Source organism: Ursus americanus, chromosome 26 (genome assembly GCF_024610735.1).
Source record: "Ursus americanus isolate L20-20 chromosome 26, mUrsAme1.1.p, whole genome shotgun sequence".
Taxonomy (NCBI): Eukaryota; Metazoa; Chordata; class Mammalia; order Carnivora; family Ursidae; genus Ursus; species Ursus americanus.
Window position 1 is genome coordinate 2,121,283 of NC_142152.1, and position 16,807 is coordinate 2,138,089.

General features: G+C 39.9%; 1 protein-coding gene and 1 long non-coding RNA gene across 5 annotated transcripts in view; one reads left to right on the top strand and one right to left on the bottom strand.

The window, feature by feature from the left end:
- Positions 1-11,357, bottom strand: part of TMEM260 (transmembrane protein 260) — a 72,532-nt gene extending 61,175 nt beyond the window's left edge. For 2 of the 4 annotated variants that reach the window (XM_045810596.2, XM_045810598.2), the window contains exons 1-3: positions 11,087-11,356; positions 5,944-5,975; positions 5,069-5,220 (exon numbers count right to left, since the gene is read on the bottom strand). In XM_045810596.2, the coding sequence (XP_045666552.2) occupies positions 5,069-5,220; positions 5,944-5,975; positions 11,087-11,246 (344 nt within the window). In that variant the 5' untranslated portion in view covers positions 11,247-11,356. Of the gene's footprint in view, positions 1-5,068; positions 5,221-5,943; positions 5,976-11,086 lie in introns of all 4 variants that reach the window. The other 2 variants (XM_045810597.2, XM_045810595.2) reach the window with 2 other exon arrangements.
- The window catches only part of LOC123800749 (uncharacterized), a 113,080-nt gene continuing 106,989 nt past the window's right edge, over positions 10,717-16,807 (top strand). The window contains exons 1-2 of the long non-coding RNA XR_015721753.1: positions 10,717-10,824; positions 11,973-12,094. This is a non-coding gene — a long non-coding RNA (uncharacterized LOC123800749). The remainder of the gene's footprint in view (positions 10,825-11,972; positions 12,095-16,807) is intronic.

Here is a 16,807-nt window from a genome sequence, read left to right on the forward strand (position 1 = left end):
AAGCTCCATGGCAAATTAGGCCTTCTCATATTACAATTGGAGAAGACAGATTCCATTAGCAGTATCTGAAATTGAGTGGAGAGCTGCACTGTTATCAGACTTGACTCATAAGCACTGCTATTAATCAGAGCTATGATAGCATTTATATATTTCAAGCTATCTGCTGCCGCTGTGATATTCTGCTACAAAGGGTTGATGGGACTTAGGAAAGTGAACAATAGAGCTTTCTGGGAAAAGCAGAGTAAATCAAGAAAGTCTATGACTTCCGCACATTCTGAAGGGATTGTGGTTTACATAAATTTTCTCCCAATTGGAGATTGAGCTCTTCCTCATCTTACACATGGGATTTAGTTGTCACTCAATGGTAACAGCTGTGAAAAGGTGAAGCGGCCCACCGCTCAGAATATTGCCTTCGCTTTTAAAGCAATTAACCCATGAACAGGAGGATACCTGGTGATATCAAAGGGATTAGGCCAGGCAGTGCGTTATTAACATTTCCTTGAACGAATTCTAACTCTGACTAGCTGTCAGAAAAGACTCTACAGTCTTAAAAAAGAGTTTTTGCCCTGCTTTTTTCCCCTTCAAAATGAAGTGCTGCTATTTGAGCCTAATATGTCCCTCTACTTAGAAGAAAATGCAAATGAACCAAGCTCTTAATATGCTTAACCAGTCTGAGTCAATGCAATTTTAATACAAGTATGAGAGAAATATATGATCAATTAACCAGGGATCAAGACAGATATTCTCCTGAATGGAAATTAATGCTCCAGTACTTTCCATTCTTCTTCAACTACAAAAACTTGGTGACTATTTGTTACTTATGCATAGTTACCTCTGAAATTAGGAAGAGCTTCACATTATTCTCTATGGCAATAATCTAAAATACTCTTTGAGCTGGAAAATCCAAATGTCCCTTAAGCAGGAGATTCTACATTCTCTAAGGTATGGCATTTTAATTTTCTATTCTTTATTGAATGGAATCTTAGCTGGAGCTATAAGAATCGCAGACACAGTGCTCAAAATCAAGTATTCCTCTTCCAAAAGTTTAATCAAATTAATTTTTAGCAGCAGCGTAATGTTTAGAATTATGTAACTTATACAAAATAAAATAGCCCATAAATAAAATACTGGCACAAAACGCTCTGCCAGAAGATATTTAAATATCACTGCAATTGGTTGTCGGTTCTCTGTAGTAAGCAGGTACAGTTTCAATATACCTTTAACGATCATTAATATTCATACATGCTAGGTAACGTGGTTGACATTAAGAGATCTGATTTCTTACTGTACAATGTTAACAGTGTTAGAAAGCTTTTTAATGCAAAGTTCCTAAAACAGTACCTTCTAGGAAAAAAATATGAAAAACTGTTTATTCAATGGTTAGTGACTTTGTCTTAATTTCTTCAAATAAACACTGAATTTTGATCATAAGAACTAAAATAGTTTTACTTTCAATTCACAAGAGTCCTCAACAACATTGTTGAATGAATTCTTCCATACTTCCATTTGGCCCATGATAGTTTGGAAAGGATATCCTGACTCTCAAGCCTATTGAGAATAGATTTCCTGCCCTGGACCTACCAAAATAAATGATACAAGATATACCCTCATCTGAGATCATAAGCAATTTAAATCTCCCCTGAGGTAAGGAATTTTTATACAATGCTATCGACCTACTCCATTCTCTTTTAGTGATACCAGAGCATAAGAAATGTAAGCATGTTGAAGTTTCACGACAGTGATTTCAGTGCCCCTTCCTTATTAAGTATACAGGACCTAGTTTGAGGTTGCTTAGAAAATAAGTTTGAAATTCAAGTACTAAGCAATGCTAAATCACATTCATATTAGTGATTTACATGACCTATAACTTTTTAAATTTTGTATTAATAGGCTTTGCTAATTTCAAAGGTGACACTTTAGATATTGTACCATCAAATTTAAAAATAATTTACTTCAACGGCCTTGAAAGAGAAAATCCCAGTTTCTATAAATCCCGTGTTACATGGTCTTAAAACACAAATGTACATGTTAATAACATAAATACTATTTCATATAAATGAAATGTATTAGATTAAACTCCCTTCACATAGTGAATGCTGAAAAATACCCCGGAAGGGGACAATACATAAATAAATACATACAGAAACAACTGCCACAATCTTCCTATTTTTAATTCAAGAAAGTATAGGGACACATACAGCTTTTAATGTGCTGTTTTACTCTGATGCTTTCTACATTAGGGCAAAGCGAATATACATGAGTTCTTGTCAACCATTAGGAAAGACTGACAAAAAATGCAGTGTTAATGACATCTTACGGCTCTTAAAAGCAAGAGAGAGATGCAAGGAAAGCAAAAATTACATAGTAATTGGAAACAACGAATAAATTGTTCTTTCAATCTAAGTCATGTTTACTGAAAAAATGGGAGCTTTTTACATCAACACATTTAAACAGAAATTTGCTTTTAAAATACAATCTTTGTTTAAAAGGTACAGAAGGTCTTTATGTCCACCCCAAGAGCTAAATATAGTGAATGCCATGTGAACAATTACCTGAAAAAAACCTAAACCTGTTAAAAGAATTAATTTACTGCACACCAGTCAGCACTAATCCTACGTGTACAGTAATGTTCTCTTAAGTGATGGGGGAAAGAAAGAATAAAACTGTTTCCTGGATCAAAACCCTTCAATATTCCACAACAAAATGGAATGATGATTTGGCCTGTCAATGAATAAAGTAGTAAAATGTCTCCTAAACAAATTCTGATAAAGGAGTCGACCTGTAAAGGAATACATTTACTATGGGCTGGACTGGAAAAAAGCTGTCACTGTAATGGCTGCACAAGAACTGTGTCCTGCTGTTGGGTTTATATTCACAGAAGAAAGGTTTTAAAGGTTAAGTTCGGGTCATACAACAAATGAAATTGTAACAAGCCAGCTGACATTGTATAATGTCTTCTTCCCCTCAATCAATAGGCTACTGTTAGTCCTATTACCATAGAGATGGCTTGCTCTTTCCTGAAGGGTGTCTATTGTTTGACAAAACAGATTTGCCACTTGAACTAGGTTGTTCCCAAAGGACGTGTACCTTGTCAATTATTTGTATTCAAAATAATGAAGTATTTTCATATTAAAATGTATGTAAGAGATAATATTGTTAGATCCCTTTTCTGAAAGAAAGCATGATATATTTGTATATATCATGTACTTCCCAAGTACAATATTACTAAAACATTCTTAAAACCACTCAAATATCCAGTTTAGTCATATTAAGAGTTTTTGATTTAAAGCCTATGTAGCAAATACACAAATTTACCATTAACACTGTATTAAAAAAAAAAGGGTCACAGGTTAAGTGTGCTAATCTAAAACGCATTATAATCAAGCATGATAATAAAAGCCATTTTAAAATGTAGACAACTCAAAGGAAAATTATTGTCCAAAGCTATTTGGATTCTGTAAAGATAAAGATTTTTATGTACGATTTTTACAGTGGTTTTCATGTGGAGTGATATTATCGATTAATATATTGAGAAGCATGGAAAAGTTTTAGAGAACAAATCACTTTATTTGCATAAGAGCTTTTTATAGCCACATAGCATTTAAATATATGTTATGGAAACGATCTTCTAAAATACAGATAAAAAATAAAAAATAAAATAAAATAAATTACAGATGAACTACCAAAATAAATACAAGTATTAATTTTCTTTAAATGCCTTTGTCTTAAATGTCTTGTGAAAATTATCAATTCATATATACAAGACAAGTAGTTCTACATTTCAACCTAGAAATTCAAAAATGTTAAAGATCAGTTTTTCTCTCAATACAAATAATGACAGATTCTTAATTATAAAAGACTCAGGAGAAACAATTCTAAAGAAGATTATTCTAATCATTTAGAAGAAGGTATTCATAATACTAATCAATCCAAGCAGAGATGTTATTTTCAACATTTCATACTGAAAGATTGGCTATCACTGAAGACCTGTAAGACTGAAATACAAATGAATTAAATAATACAGATACAAATGTAGTAAATAATTAACAGTTACAACATTTGAATCTGAAAGTTTTCCACAAATAAATTTACAAGTAAGCTTTAGAGTTATAATTAACTTTTACCTTTCTATAAATAATTAAAAAGCAGATTTAGAAAGAATTTAGTCAAAGGGCAATTTTATGACTAACGCAAATATAAACATTAGTCTCCAAAAAAGGCATTTGAAATTGTCTACTCAAATCATACTAGATATACATATAAAAATTCATTTTTATAACAAAAACTGCAGTAGTTTTTGAAAGAAGTGTTTTAATTTGGTTCTCCCTTTGCAGGAAGTATAACTTGGATTTTTTACTATAATCTCCTTAGGCATAGGTTAGACTGGCTAAGAATGAAGGAGACAAGGAGCAGCAAAGACAAGTAAGTTTACCAACATCCTAAAGTAATGACCCATTCTTTAAATGCGGGGTAGACTTCCAAACTAAGAAAACCTTCCATTAATGAAGTAAGTGGGGTCTAATTTGCCTACCTTCCCTACAGCTATAAGGGAAGAAAGTGAAACCTTACCAAAACCATATCCCAAACCCATCTCCTTAGTTAACTGCCTCATTTCAAAGAGTATACAACATGTGCATATTTGGAATACAATATAATTAGGTATTAGCTCTGGACCTCATAGGCAGCTGCCCGTCAGCAACACTGTGAGTAACTGAATGATATTTACCATTTACCAAAAGATGGACTTCGCATTGTTGAATTAAACTGGCCCATCTGCATTTTCATGACAAACCTTATTAGTTCTGCCTAACCTGAGAACTGTGATCACGAACTGGTGACACCTTGACTCCACTGTAGACAGCACAACCAACTGTGTAATCATCTGAGGGGTCAAGCGCATATGAAATTATTGGAAATTAAGAAAGTGAAATCACAGGAATGATTAGGAAAACCGTTCAAGCAACGAAGAGTTTTGTTTTTTGTTTTTTATTCAATGTATGTACTTAGGCCATCAGAACGTGCCATCTCCAATTAGCCAAAATTAATTTTAACTCATCAACTACTTTACCTGAAAACGGTGAAAAAAAGTAACGATGCAGCTACTGCTCCAAAGAAGCCACACAGAAGATTGACGCGGTAGGCAACTGAACCAAAAGGAAAGAGTAGAATTGCCAGTTTAGCCACCAGCGTGAACAAAGGATAGCCAGGAGGATGGGCAACCTATGGGAAAATCAGCGGGTTAGAAGGTTTTCACCTCCGAAAAGAATCACACTGGCTTTAATTGCAAAGTAGCCCTTTGCTCGGGCAACTATAAAGATTAAGAGACGATGACTACATGTTTGAATAGTGGTTTTCTATTGTAATCCTTTTGTGCCAATACAAATAAATATTTTCTTTAGCGGATTTGGCAGTGTCTATCACATGGTGTGTCACCTAGAGAAAGGGTGACATATTTCATTGTCAGTTCTTAAGCAGTTTGTTCTCTGGGTTCACAGTACATTAGGGTCATTTAAAAGGCTATTGAAAAAAAGCTGGTTCTGAAATTTCGTATTGGTTAGAAAGTTGAAAGACCACACTGCTATCGGATTACCACCATGCTGACAGTCCTAAGGTCTTGCCTAAAGGGATCATGCACCATAATAAAGTTTATTAAATAATAAACTTATTAAAACTGTTAACCCGATTTATTTTATTCTCCATAGCTTATACAAAATTTGGGGTGATAATAAGCCAGCTACTGTATATATAGTAAAGGCTTTGCTTTATAATTTAGTTTAATTGGATTTAAAACTTAAAGTAAATTGTCACATACTGTACTTATAAGTTACTAAAAACTGGGGTTTGAAAATAAATTAATCTACTTTACTCCATGCTTAATTAAACTTTCTTAATTCCTAAAACTGTTAATGAGAGCATTGATTAAACAATAAAACTAATACTTACTCCAAGCTCATGTGCGGCTGTGATCAGTTCCCCTGTGAAAAAATAATGTAAAACCAATAATTACTATTAGAAAATGACACTCCTCCAAAGTTTTCAAAATCCAAATGCTTGCACTGGGGTTTTGCATTAATTTGACTGGATAAAACTGTAAATCTGTAGAGATTTAACAGCATGAAATAGGTCTAAGGATATTTTCTCCCTTAGGTCTTACACAAATGATCTTTGATAGTTTTTAATAACTGGTCAGCAGAAACATAGGTGAATTCTGGTTTTTTAAAAAGTGCTTCTTTTCCTTCCTAAAAGTTGTGCACACTTGCAAATATATAAAAACTCTTCTGGAATGGTAGTGTAATATGCTGTAATGTCCCTCGAGAATTTAGCATAAAAATGTCTACAAAGATGCAACTTTATGATAATGTAAAATGTGCAGAACTCTGAGGCTGGGACACTCATAATATGTATCGTTCTGCCCTAAACTGGCATTTGAATATCTTCTCTACATTAATTATGCTGGATATCTTTAACTAATTGCCGAGCTCTTATTAGCTCCAGGTTATTTGGGTAAGCTCTGACTACCATAATACATTCTTGCAAACCACTAAATCATTATATTATTTACATAGTCCTTTGTAATTCCTCACCATCAGTGATTATTTCTAAAATTACGATGCAGTAATTCAATTCTATTTAATATTTTAAGTATCCAGAGCACAGGGTCTATTTCTGACTCATTCCTGTATACATTCCTGTATGCTGTAATACAGGACAGTGTAAGAAATCAATGTTGATGGGTTATGAAAGTTACTAGTATCTATTAGGAACTGTATTAATGTCCATTTTCTATCCCTTGATGGGTATCAATGCTCCTTTAATTTCTACTGTCCCAGCCACGATATAGATCTTTACCCTCTGGCCTGGATGACAGCAAGAGCTTTGACCAGTCTTCTACTTCATTTTCATACTGAAATCACCTCTTGCCACCCCACCTCCCCAAAACAGATTGGATTGTATCACTAATCCAAAATTTCTCAATGACTGCTCTCTGCTTACTAAATGAAGTTCAGATTCCTCAGCACGACAGGCTAGCCCTCTAACAGCTTCAAGGTCCCTTTATAAGGCATATCAATGAAACCTATGCTCACTTCAGTCAAATCTGATTACCCACTGTTCTTCTGGAATGGTTCTTTTGCACTTCTTATCACTCATTTTCTCACCCAGTATTCTCTCCTAAATCCTTCAAGACCTAGTTCAATTGCCACCTTCTCAGTGACACCTTTTCTTATACATACCCCTCCCCATCCTCCTCCATCGGAATTAATCAGTTCTTCCTTCTCCATAGAACCGGCTCTAACCTATTTAGCACTTATTTAGATTGCCTTATACTATGGTTAGTTGTTTTCATTTCTGTCTTTTCTACTACGTTGAAAATATCCTATCCATTTCAGGGGTCTGTCAAGACACTACCACCTCTCCCTCCTCTAGTCGCACAAAGAAACTAATTCAAGTCCTGCACACAGACGTTGACAATAAGACAAATCATATTGTCATCCTTGCTACTCAGACACCCCTATCTTAGGATGAATGACTGCTTGTGGCACGGAAGGCCCATAAGGGCATCCAAAGACAGATATTGTTTACCTAAGTCAGTTACTTAAGCATACCTTTTAAGTTTTCTGGAGATATTCAAGAGCACTTCGGAAACCAAAGGCACTTTTTGTATCTTACAGACTTTCTAAAGAAATAGTTTATGGTCTAAAAATATTTAAACTAGGGGCGCCTGGGTGGCTCGGTCGTTAAGCATCTGCCTTCGGCTCAGGGTGTGATCTCGGTGTTCTGGGATTGAGCCCCGCATCAGGCTCCTCTGCTGGGAGGTTGCTTCTTCCTCTCCCACTCCCCCTGCTTGTGTTCCCTCTCTAGCTGGCTGTCTCTCTCTGTCAAATAAATAAATAAAATCTTTAAAAAAAATATTTAAACTAACTTCCCTTTGGAACTACTGTCAAGGACATTTTATAGTTTTACTCCAGAATGGATTAGCTTGTCTTCAGTCCCAAACCGTTTTTAATCAGCTTTTTGGTATTTCTGTAGGTATGATGAAACACAGTTAAGTTCAAATGTTCAAAGTCACCGTTTATTCTCCTCCATGTAAAATGTATTTAGAATTGCATTTAACATGAAGAAAAAATAGCCCACTTTCGCTAACTTCTTTTTACCATTAAAAAACATAATGCCGTTACTCTTTATTGAAGTTCTGTAGGTATAAAAATCGGGAATGTGACCAACTTCCATCACCTACTCTTATCAAATGTTAAACTAAAATCTAAATAGGAAAGATGGCTACTATTCAAAGTCTATAAATACATCCTTGAAAAAAGCTAAAGGGAAACATTACTCTTAAAATTGAATATGATAAAGAGAAAAGAGAATATGACTGGGGGGGAAAAAGAACCTCCTGGATGCTCGGTTACTCCCAATCCTTTACCTTGGGGCTTCCTCAAAGTTAAGTTCCACTACAACCTGCACCAGAATTACCTGGATGCTTTTTAAAAATGAAGATTCCTTGACCAAACCTACCTATATTAAGACCCTCTGGCCCTGGGGCTCAAGTTTCCGAGGCAATTCAGAGGTACGTTCAAGTTTGAGAATTACAGCTTTTCTGTCTGAGATGCAAACGGATGGCAAGCTCAGAATTGTTAGTGGATGCTTAAACTTTACAAAAACCAGCTCCCTCTGTATTACACTTTTTATATTAATTACCCAACTATATTCTCATCTAGCAAGTCTGTTAAAGACAGTAATCTTAAAATATATAAACACATAAACAAGCTACTTCATTTTCCCCAAGAATAACAAATAGAAGACGAGATTCCCACACTCTCCTCCAAGGGATCATGAGTATTCCCGCCAGTAAATCAACTATGTATCAAATAGTGCAAAAAATAATTTTGGCAAGGCTACACAATGTGACAGATGTATGGAGTATAATTTAAGACTTCTCAAAAAGAAAAATACATACTTTATATTGCTTTTGAGATGTGTTCTGTTTATTGATAAAAAATAGACTTCATAAACACAACATTCAAGGAGGAAAGTATTTTCAACATATAAACAAGATTATCAAAGATATTATACAGATTTTACTGGCAATACTTGGAAAAGTTTATTTATCATTCCCAACAATGAACACCAAAATTATTAGAAGCAACCTCTACTTAGTATCAAACCAAACAAATCAGAACACCTAAAAAGTCTGGTCACTCGATGTAAATAGATAACTTTATTCTACTGGGAAAAAAATAACAGTATTAACAAAGATACCAATCATAGATTTTAAATAGACTTTAAATAACACTATATATGTGATGACAGATTTAACAAGGAACTTAGAGCAGAGGTTAAGAAAGTATGTTCTAAAGTCAATCTATTTGAGTTCTTTCCTCAACTGCCCCTGCGTTCTAGCTGTGTGATTTTGGACACAGCTTAGCCTTAGTTTTGTCAGCTATAAAAGGAAGACACTGCAAGTACCTACCTCAGAGGGACAGTAACTGGATTAAAACAATAATCCATGTAAAGCACTTGGAACAGTGCCCAGCATATAGTAAGTGCTCAATAAGTGTTATTTTTATTCATCCCACCCAAAACTTCAGGCTCAAAGAACCATAGTAAGCAACTGTCAATGTTTTCTTTCTTTTTTTTTAAAGGTACAGAACTACTCAATCTGTAAGTAATGCTCTCCATTGTCAAAACTCTCACAACTATAGTTATTTCTATTATGTAATGTAAGCCTTGGAAACACGGTAACTCCATTCCCGACTATACTAATGAAACACTGCTCCTATTTGTTCAATAGGACTTGAAAGAAAGAATAAAGGTAATGATTTGTAAAAGGAACATCAAGGATCCTCAATGTGGAAGGTAGCCCGGAAGATGGCCCCCAGTGATCCCCAACTCCTGGTGTTCTCACTATATAATCCTCTTCCCCGTGAGCGTGGGCTGGATTTACAGGCTTACTGCCAAGAATAAAACAGGGCAGTGGTCTATCAATCACTTCCACGACTAGGTTTAGGAAATGACAGACGTGTCAGACGAAGGTGCCATCTCTTTCTTTTCACAAGAGTCAGCTTCCCGAGAGACCCACGTGGTAAAGACCTTGATTGAGGTGAGAAGCGAATCCTCTCCCAAGATGAGCCCTGAGAAGACTGCAGCTCCCGCCCACCCCATGACAACAACTCTGTCCTAGTAAAAGCACCCAGCTAACCTGCACCGAGATTCCTGATGCACAGGAAAGGTGAGATAATAAACATCTGTTGTTTTAAGCCACGAACTTTGGGGTCATCTTGTTATGAAGCAAGAGGTAACTAGTACACTCCATTTTTTCAATCTATAGGTTCACTACGAGAAGTTACAGCACTACTGCCATTATCGGATGGTCACTTAATCTGGCAGCAAGACAAAACCAAAAACGGAACCCGGCTCTTGCTCCTCATCCCAAATATGTGACAATCCTATAACAAACATGTAATAATTGCTCATGTGACTTCAGTGGTCCGTACTTTTCTTTTTAATAGAAGCAGCTTGCTTTAAGCCACCACTGGCTACCACTCTTTTAAGTGTTCTCCCTCAAATATTCTGCGTGGCCGGTTCCTTGTCAACATTCAGGTTTCAACTCAAGTATCCTGCTCGGAGGCCTCTGCCGGCGGGCCATTCTGCAGGAGGCACCAGCCGCCCCCGCCCCCACCTATCCCGCATCCCCCCCCCCCCCCCGGCGGTCGGCGCTGTTTAGTCAGGAGTGCGTGTACTGTCTCTACCCGCCCTAGAACGCTGCCCACCAGACCTGGTCACCACCACTGTGCCTCCTCTTGTCTGGAACACAATAAGGACTCAGTAAGTAACATTTGTGGGCTAAAAAGGAACGGAAAGCGAAAACTCGGGTCCCGAAAAATGATTGGGCCAGGTGCACAGGCCGCGAAGTCCCACCAGGCAAACAAGCCCCTTCTCCAAAGCCGGAGAACTACAGACACGAGCTACAGGAACGGGAACAGAAGTTGGTCCTGGCACGCAAAACCCTGCGCGGAGCACGGGCGGACGGGGGGCGCGAGCTGACCGACCACGGACAGGGGCGGAGGGCGGCCCTGAGATACTTTACCCGAGTCTCCCCCCGGCACCGAGGGGGGCAGCGTGAGGGTGAACACGGCGGCCACGGCGGCGAACACTGCCACGCCGCCGCGGAGACCCCCGGAGCGCCGCGGCCCCACCCGGGCTGCCCGCCCCCCGGCCGGGCCCCTGCTGTCGCCATGGAGACCCATGGGCCCACGGGGCCCGGGGAAGGAGGCCGCGGCGAGCCCCGAGACTCGGGTGGCAGGGAGCTTCCCGGCGAGAGGCGAGCGCAGCCCGCGCGGCGGCTTCCGGGTCGGACCTCCGCCCCTCCCCGGACCGCACCTTCCTCCGCCGGGCGCGGGGAGAGGACGCGGCCCGCCTGGCACCAGCCGGCAGAGGGTTCGGTAGTAGCGCGCCGCGCGGTGGGATCCACGGGGTGATAATGTGCTTTACAGTCGCCCACCACGAGCAAGAGCCTTCTTTTAAGAAAGCCAGCCTGGGCCCGGGACTGCCGTGTGTACGGCCTCCCCCCCACACACTGACTTGGTCGGGTCTGACAGAAACAGAGCGGGGTCGCAAACCGGGGTGCGCGAGGGCTGCCTCTGCCCCCGCTGGTGTGGGGTGGAACTACACGCGAGGGCCGCGATCGCGAGCCCGAGCCTGCACCGGGCAAGAACCCGGGAAAGTGTGCGTACGGTGTGCGCGAAGCAGGCCAATACATCGCATCAATCGCATGTTTACCACGATTAATTACAAGCCCGTGTGCGAATTATTAAATCGCTGAGTTGTTTTCAGAGAGATTAAAATACTCTTGTTAGTCTATTTTCTTCCTTATACCCCGAGGAAAACTCAACCGATGAGTTGAGAAACTTGAGTTTCTGTGTTAATACCAATAATTCATATCCTGCTAAAGTTGTCTCCGCTTTAATGAACAGGGTATGACGGTGGAGCTTTGACACAACAGGACAAATGAAACGGAGACACGTACGCTGTACGCCGTTAGCTGCAACGAGGGAAAGAACCGGGACTACTGGACAACCACATAGCACGGCTCTTAGTAAGATTTTTAAATTTACATTTTACATTATTACAGTAATTCTTCTGAAGTGGGAGGGGAGGAGGGCATCCTCTGTGGAATGCATCTCAAAGTACACCGGAGATAATCTAAAACGTGTCACAAGCAATCTGACAGGAACTCAGCGTCTCAGCTGTAGGGTAAAGTACACCTACCTAGATTGGCGCCGGCAATACCTTAGTCTTTCTCAGGTACTTACATAATACTTTCTCAGCCATACTGGGGGTTCCTGAAGGGCAGGGGCCGTGTGGTAGGAAGCTTTTAAAAGGGCTCCCAATGATCCCGGACTGCGGGTATTCATTCCTTTATGTAATCCTTTCCCTGGTGTGGGGCCCAGAGCTATCAGGAGCGCAAGGCATGAGTGATGGATGTCACTTTGCAGATTAGGTTTATAAAAAACTGACTTCCATCGTGCTAACACAGGCTGCTTTCTATTTCTTCTCCGAAAGAGCATGCCAGTGATTCTTGCTGACTGAGCCAAGCATGTCCATTTCATCTTTTGCTCCTGAGCTTTATAAAAAAGTTACGGTTTTATCATGGCAAATTATTTCAAAAAGGCATAATTCTTCGCCGATGTATGGGTAGTAGAGATCAGTGTTGGAAGTAGGAATTTGGGAGTTCTCATGTAGGGATGAGAAGGATGAGTAAGTTCACCGAGGCTTAGTGTATCGAGAACAAGGTCAAGTATTAGCCCCTATCTTCATTTCGGGAATGGCAGAAGAGGAGGAGAGAACAGTGGTGGAGGGGAATGTGCCCCAAGAAGCCAAGGAAGAAATGATGTCAGTGAAGGATATGTGGTCAGGTTGTCACAGAGCAGGGAAGGACAGTGAAGAGGACCAGATCAAGGTTTTGTGGGGCTTGAGTTTATACAATTTGGAGAATCGTCTAAGCAAAAGAATTCAAAACTGTAGATACAAAATTAGGTACAGGCATTGAAAGGAGCCTGTGCTTCGTGACAGGCCGTGAGACTTAAGCTTCGTTAGCCTCACAGTTAATCCCCTTTGAGGATGAAGCAGGGCCAGTTCTCTGTCTGTGCCCGACTCTGCCTCTCAGGAAGTAAGCTGATGCCTCGCTCCCACCTGGAGCACTGTCTCCTCCAGGCTTCCTGGAAAGGACACTGCTCTGGCTCTCCTTCCACCACTGGCCTCGCTGCCCTGGCTTCGCTTTTGTCAGACCTCCAAATACTAGAGCACGCCAGGGCTTGCTTGTAGACTCATTTTTTCTCTTTCTGCCTCCTTTCCCAAAATCATTGTATTGAAATTTTAAGTAACAACTATAGTCTAATAAATCCCAAAACTACACACTACCATCCTTTCCTTTAAGCGACTGCTTTCAAGAGAAAATAACTGCAATGTGATTTCCCTATTTATATATCTAAACAACATTTCAAACCTGGCAGAATTTGCCTGTCTTATTTTCACCATATACCATGCCTAAAATGGTGACTGGCACAAAATAGTACTTAACATACTTTGGCATAAGGGATGGATCCATGCACGATAAGAGACCACTGGTGTATCTGTTAGGGATTGCATTTAGCTGCTGGTAACAGAGACTCTGCACACCGTCTTAACCATGCAGACATTTATTTTCTTATGTAGAGGTCTGAAAGCAGTCAGTCCAATGTTGATTTGGCAACTCTTTCATGTCATTAAGGAAAACACTGTGCTCCTTATATTTCCCTGCCCCATCTTACTCAACTTATGTCCTCAAGGTCATCTCTTGACTCATGACAGATGCTAATGCTCCAGACATTTCATCTGTATTTGAGGAAGAAAGAGAAAGGATGGGAAGCGATGGGAATGTCCCATCCTTTAAAAGAGGGTTATGGAAATGCCATTACACAATTATGCTACATCTCATCGGTCGCAGTTGAGTAACAGGGAACTCCTAGAGGCAAAGGCGGTTGAGAAATGCATCTTTGCAGCTAGATGGCTTTTCAGAATTCTATTACCAAGGAAGAAGGGGAGAATGGATATCGGAATGCAACTAGCAGGTGCTGCTGTAGTTAGATTTGGTGAGTTGGAAGCGTATGATCCTTGAAAGTTCAAGGGGTGAGTTTCAGGAGAGTAGTAGGTATGGAAACCAGGCAGTAGTGGGTAGGAAATGAGGACATGGAAGAAGAGAAAATAGAATACATTTGTAAGAAGTGTGGCGGTGAAGGGAAAGAGAGAAGTAGTATGGGAAGTCATAGGGATTGAAGTGTCAAATGGCTTTTTTTGTAATCCAAGAGAGTATTGGGAGACAGACATAATGAAGTAAAGCTGTACAGGAGGCCAGAGGGGATGGAACCAAGGAAGAAACAAGAGGAAGGATGAAGACAGAAAATACTAGAGTTCAGGAGGGAAATTCAGGGAATGCATGACAGTTGAACTTGACCCTTGGGGACACTAGCGACATATATAAGGAACATGTACATATTATACATGTTCTGGTTCATTCCACAATGGGCTAGAGACAGCTACTGTAATACATACTATAAATTAGAAAAATATTTGTACTACTTAGGATTCAGCCAGAGAAACAAAATAGTGGGAGATAGATGGGTGCCACAAAATTTATTGCAAGGAATTGTCTCTCGTGTTTGTGGAGGCTGGCTAGGCAAGTATGAAATCCCTAGAGCAGACCATCAGGAAGGGCAGGCTGGAAGTCTTGGGCATGGGGTGAAGCTGCTGTCCACAGGTGGAATTTCTTCTTCATCAGGGAGTCCTCATCTCTGCTCTGAAGGCCTTTCAAATGATTGAATCATGTCTACCCAGATTATTTAGGATAATCTTCCTGTCTTAAAGTCAATTGATCACAGACTTTCATCACAGCTACAAAATATCTTCATGAAATACTGAGATTGGTGTTTGATTGAAAAACTGAAGAATGTAGCCAAGGCAAGGTGACTCATCCAAAGACCATCACAGTATACATAACACAAATTCACAGTCAGGGAACACGTGAATTAGAAATAGAATATCAGATTGAAGGGAAGTAAATATATGAATGTATGGGCATATGGTATACCAAATTTGGCTCTGGGAGTCTTGAAAGCAAAACAAAAGGGAAATAAGATCATTTGTGTGGCCTCTTAGGTCCCCAGGGAAAGCAAAGTCTTCCTGGCATTTATGGCCAGTACCTACCTTCTATGGATACCTAAGGGAACGGATCCTCAATATAGCAGGGCAGACATGGGCATTCCAGCTTCTCACTAGGCCTCCACTGATACCTGCCTAGCTGGGCTGGGCAGGGGGAGGGGCTAGGAACATCTTATTACTATTCCGCTGTGGCTTCTGATGACACCACAGTGAGGAGGAGGCAGGGCAGGGAAGTGGCCTCCTTTTTTGGGCTGCTGGTGAAAATCCTGACTCCCCTTTAGGCTCCGTCTGATATCACCCTATTAAAGAGAGAAAGAGGGGCAGCTCACTACTGCTGGGTAAGGGTGGAAGTCTAGACCCCTTGCATGAACTCCACTGATATCGTGGAGAAGAGGGGCCCCATTACTACCCAGCCAGAATGAAAGTTCTGGCTCCTTCCTCTGCCTTCTCCAACATCACCCTGGTGGGTATTTGGGGGCACCCGGAGAGCATGGAAGTTTAGGTCGTTACTCAGCCTTTGCTAGAATGGGTAGGGGCTGGGGGCACAGTTTTTTCTTCGGTTTTTGGCTGTAGTAGAGATGTTACTTTCTTAATGTGTCTGTCCTGATGCTTTCCCCATCCTTTGACCAGAGAAAGCATGCTTTTGTTGGGGCTTTTTGGTCTATGCCCATTGGTGTCTCTGGGTTGTCAGCTTCTCTAGCATCCAGTCTAGGACCCATGAGGCAAAAAGAAAACCCAGGGAACTCACTATCAAGTTGTTGTTAAACTTCTGAGGCTCCTATCTGGTCTGCCTTCTTCTCTCCACCTTTACTCTTCTTGTCATTGTCTTACATATAATGTTTAGTTGTCAGAGCAGGAGGAATAGGGAAAGGTGTCTACTCCATCTTTCCGGAAGCAGGAGTCACTCCCCTTAGTTTTATTCTTTCTGAACATTCACAGCAGCTTCACAGAAATTAATGCACTGAAATCTGCCTTAAAAATTGTCATTTAGAAGTCATTATTACCAGTAAACCCCACTTAAAATAAAGTCAAGTGTGTCTTAATCTTACTAATACCTGTAAAATTTTAGATGTGGGACTTTAGATTAGAAATTAGATACCTGGAATACCAGCCAATAAACCATCTACAGTAGGACGACGCAAGAAGACTCCAACGTCCCTATACAGTGCCTTAGAAAATAATCTTAAACTCTCAAATGTACTAGTAGCCAAAAGAATTCGAAATAAATACCAAAACAAAGTCATTTTCGATCTTTCCACTTGTTAAAGATATTCAATATCTATGGAGTGTTGGTGATGAAGTAATTTGGTATCATGTTTTAGAGGGCAGTTTAGCTACATGTATCAAAAATCTATAAGATATTTATATAATTTGACCTAGAACTGTCAGTGAAAGTATGAAAATGTGTTCAACCTCATTAGTCATCAGAGAAGTGCAAAATGAAACCCCTGCGGGATACCACACACCTCCCAGGTTAACAAAAATAAATGTCCAACTATATTTAATGTCAGCGAGTATGTAGAACAATGGAAATGCTAGCAGGAGTGTAAATCGGTACAACCATTTTGGAAAGCACATGTTTTTCTAGGAAAGACAAAGATATGCAGAGCCT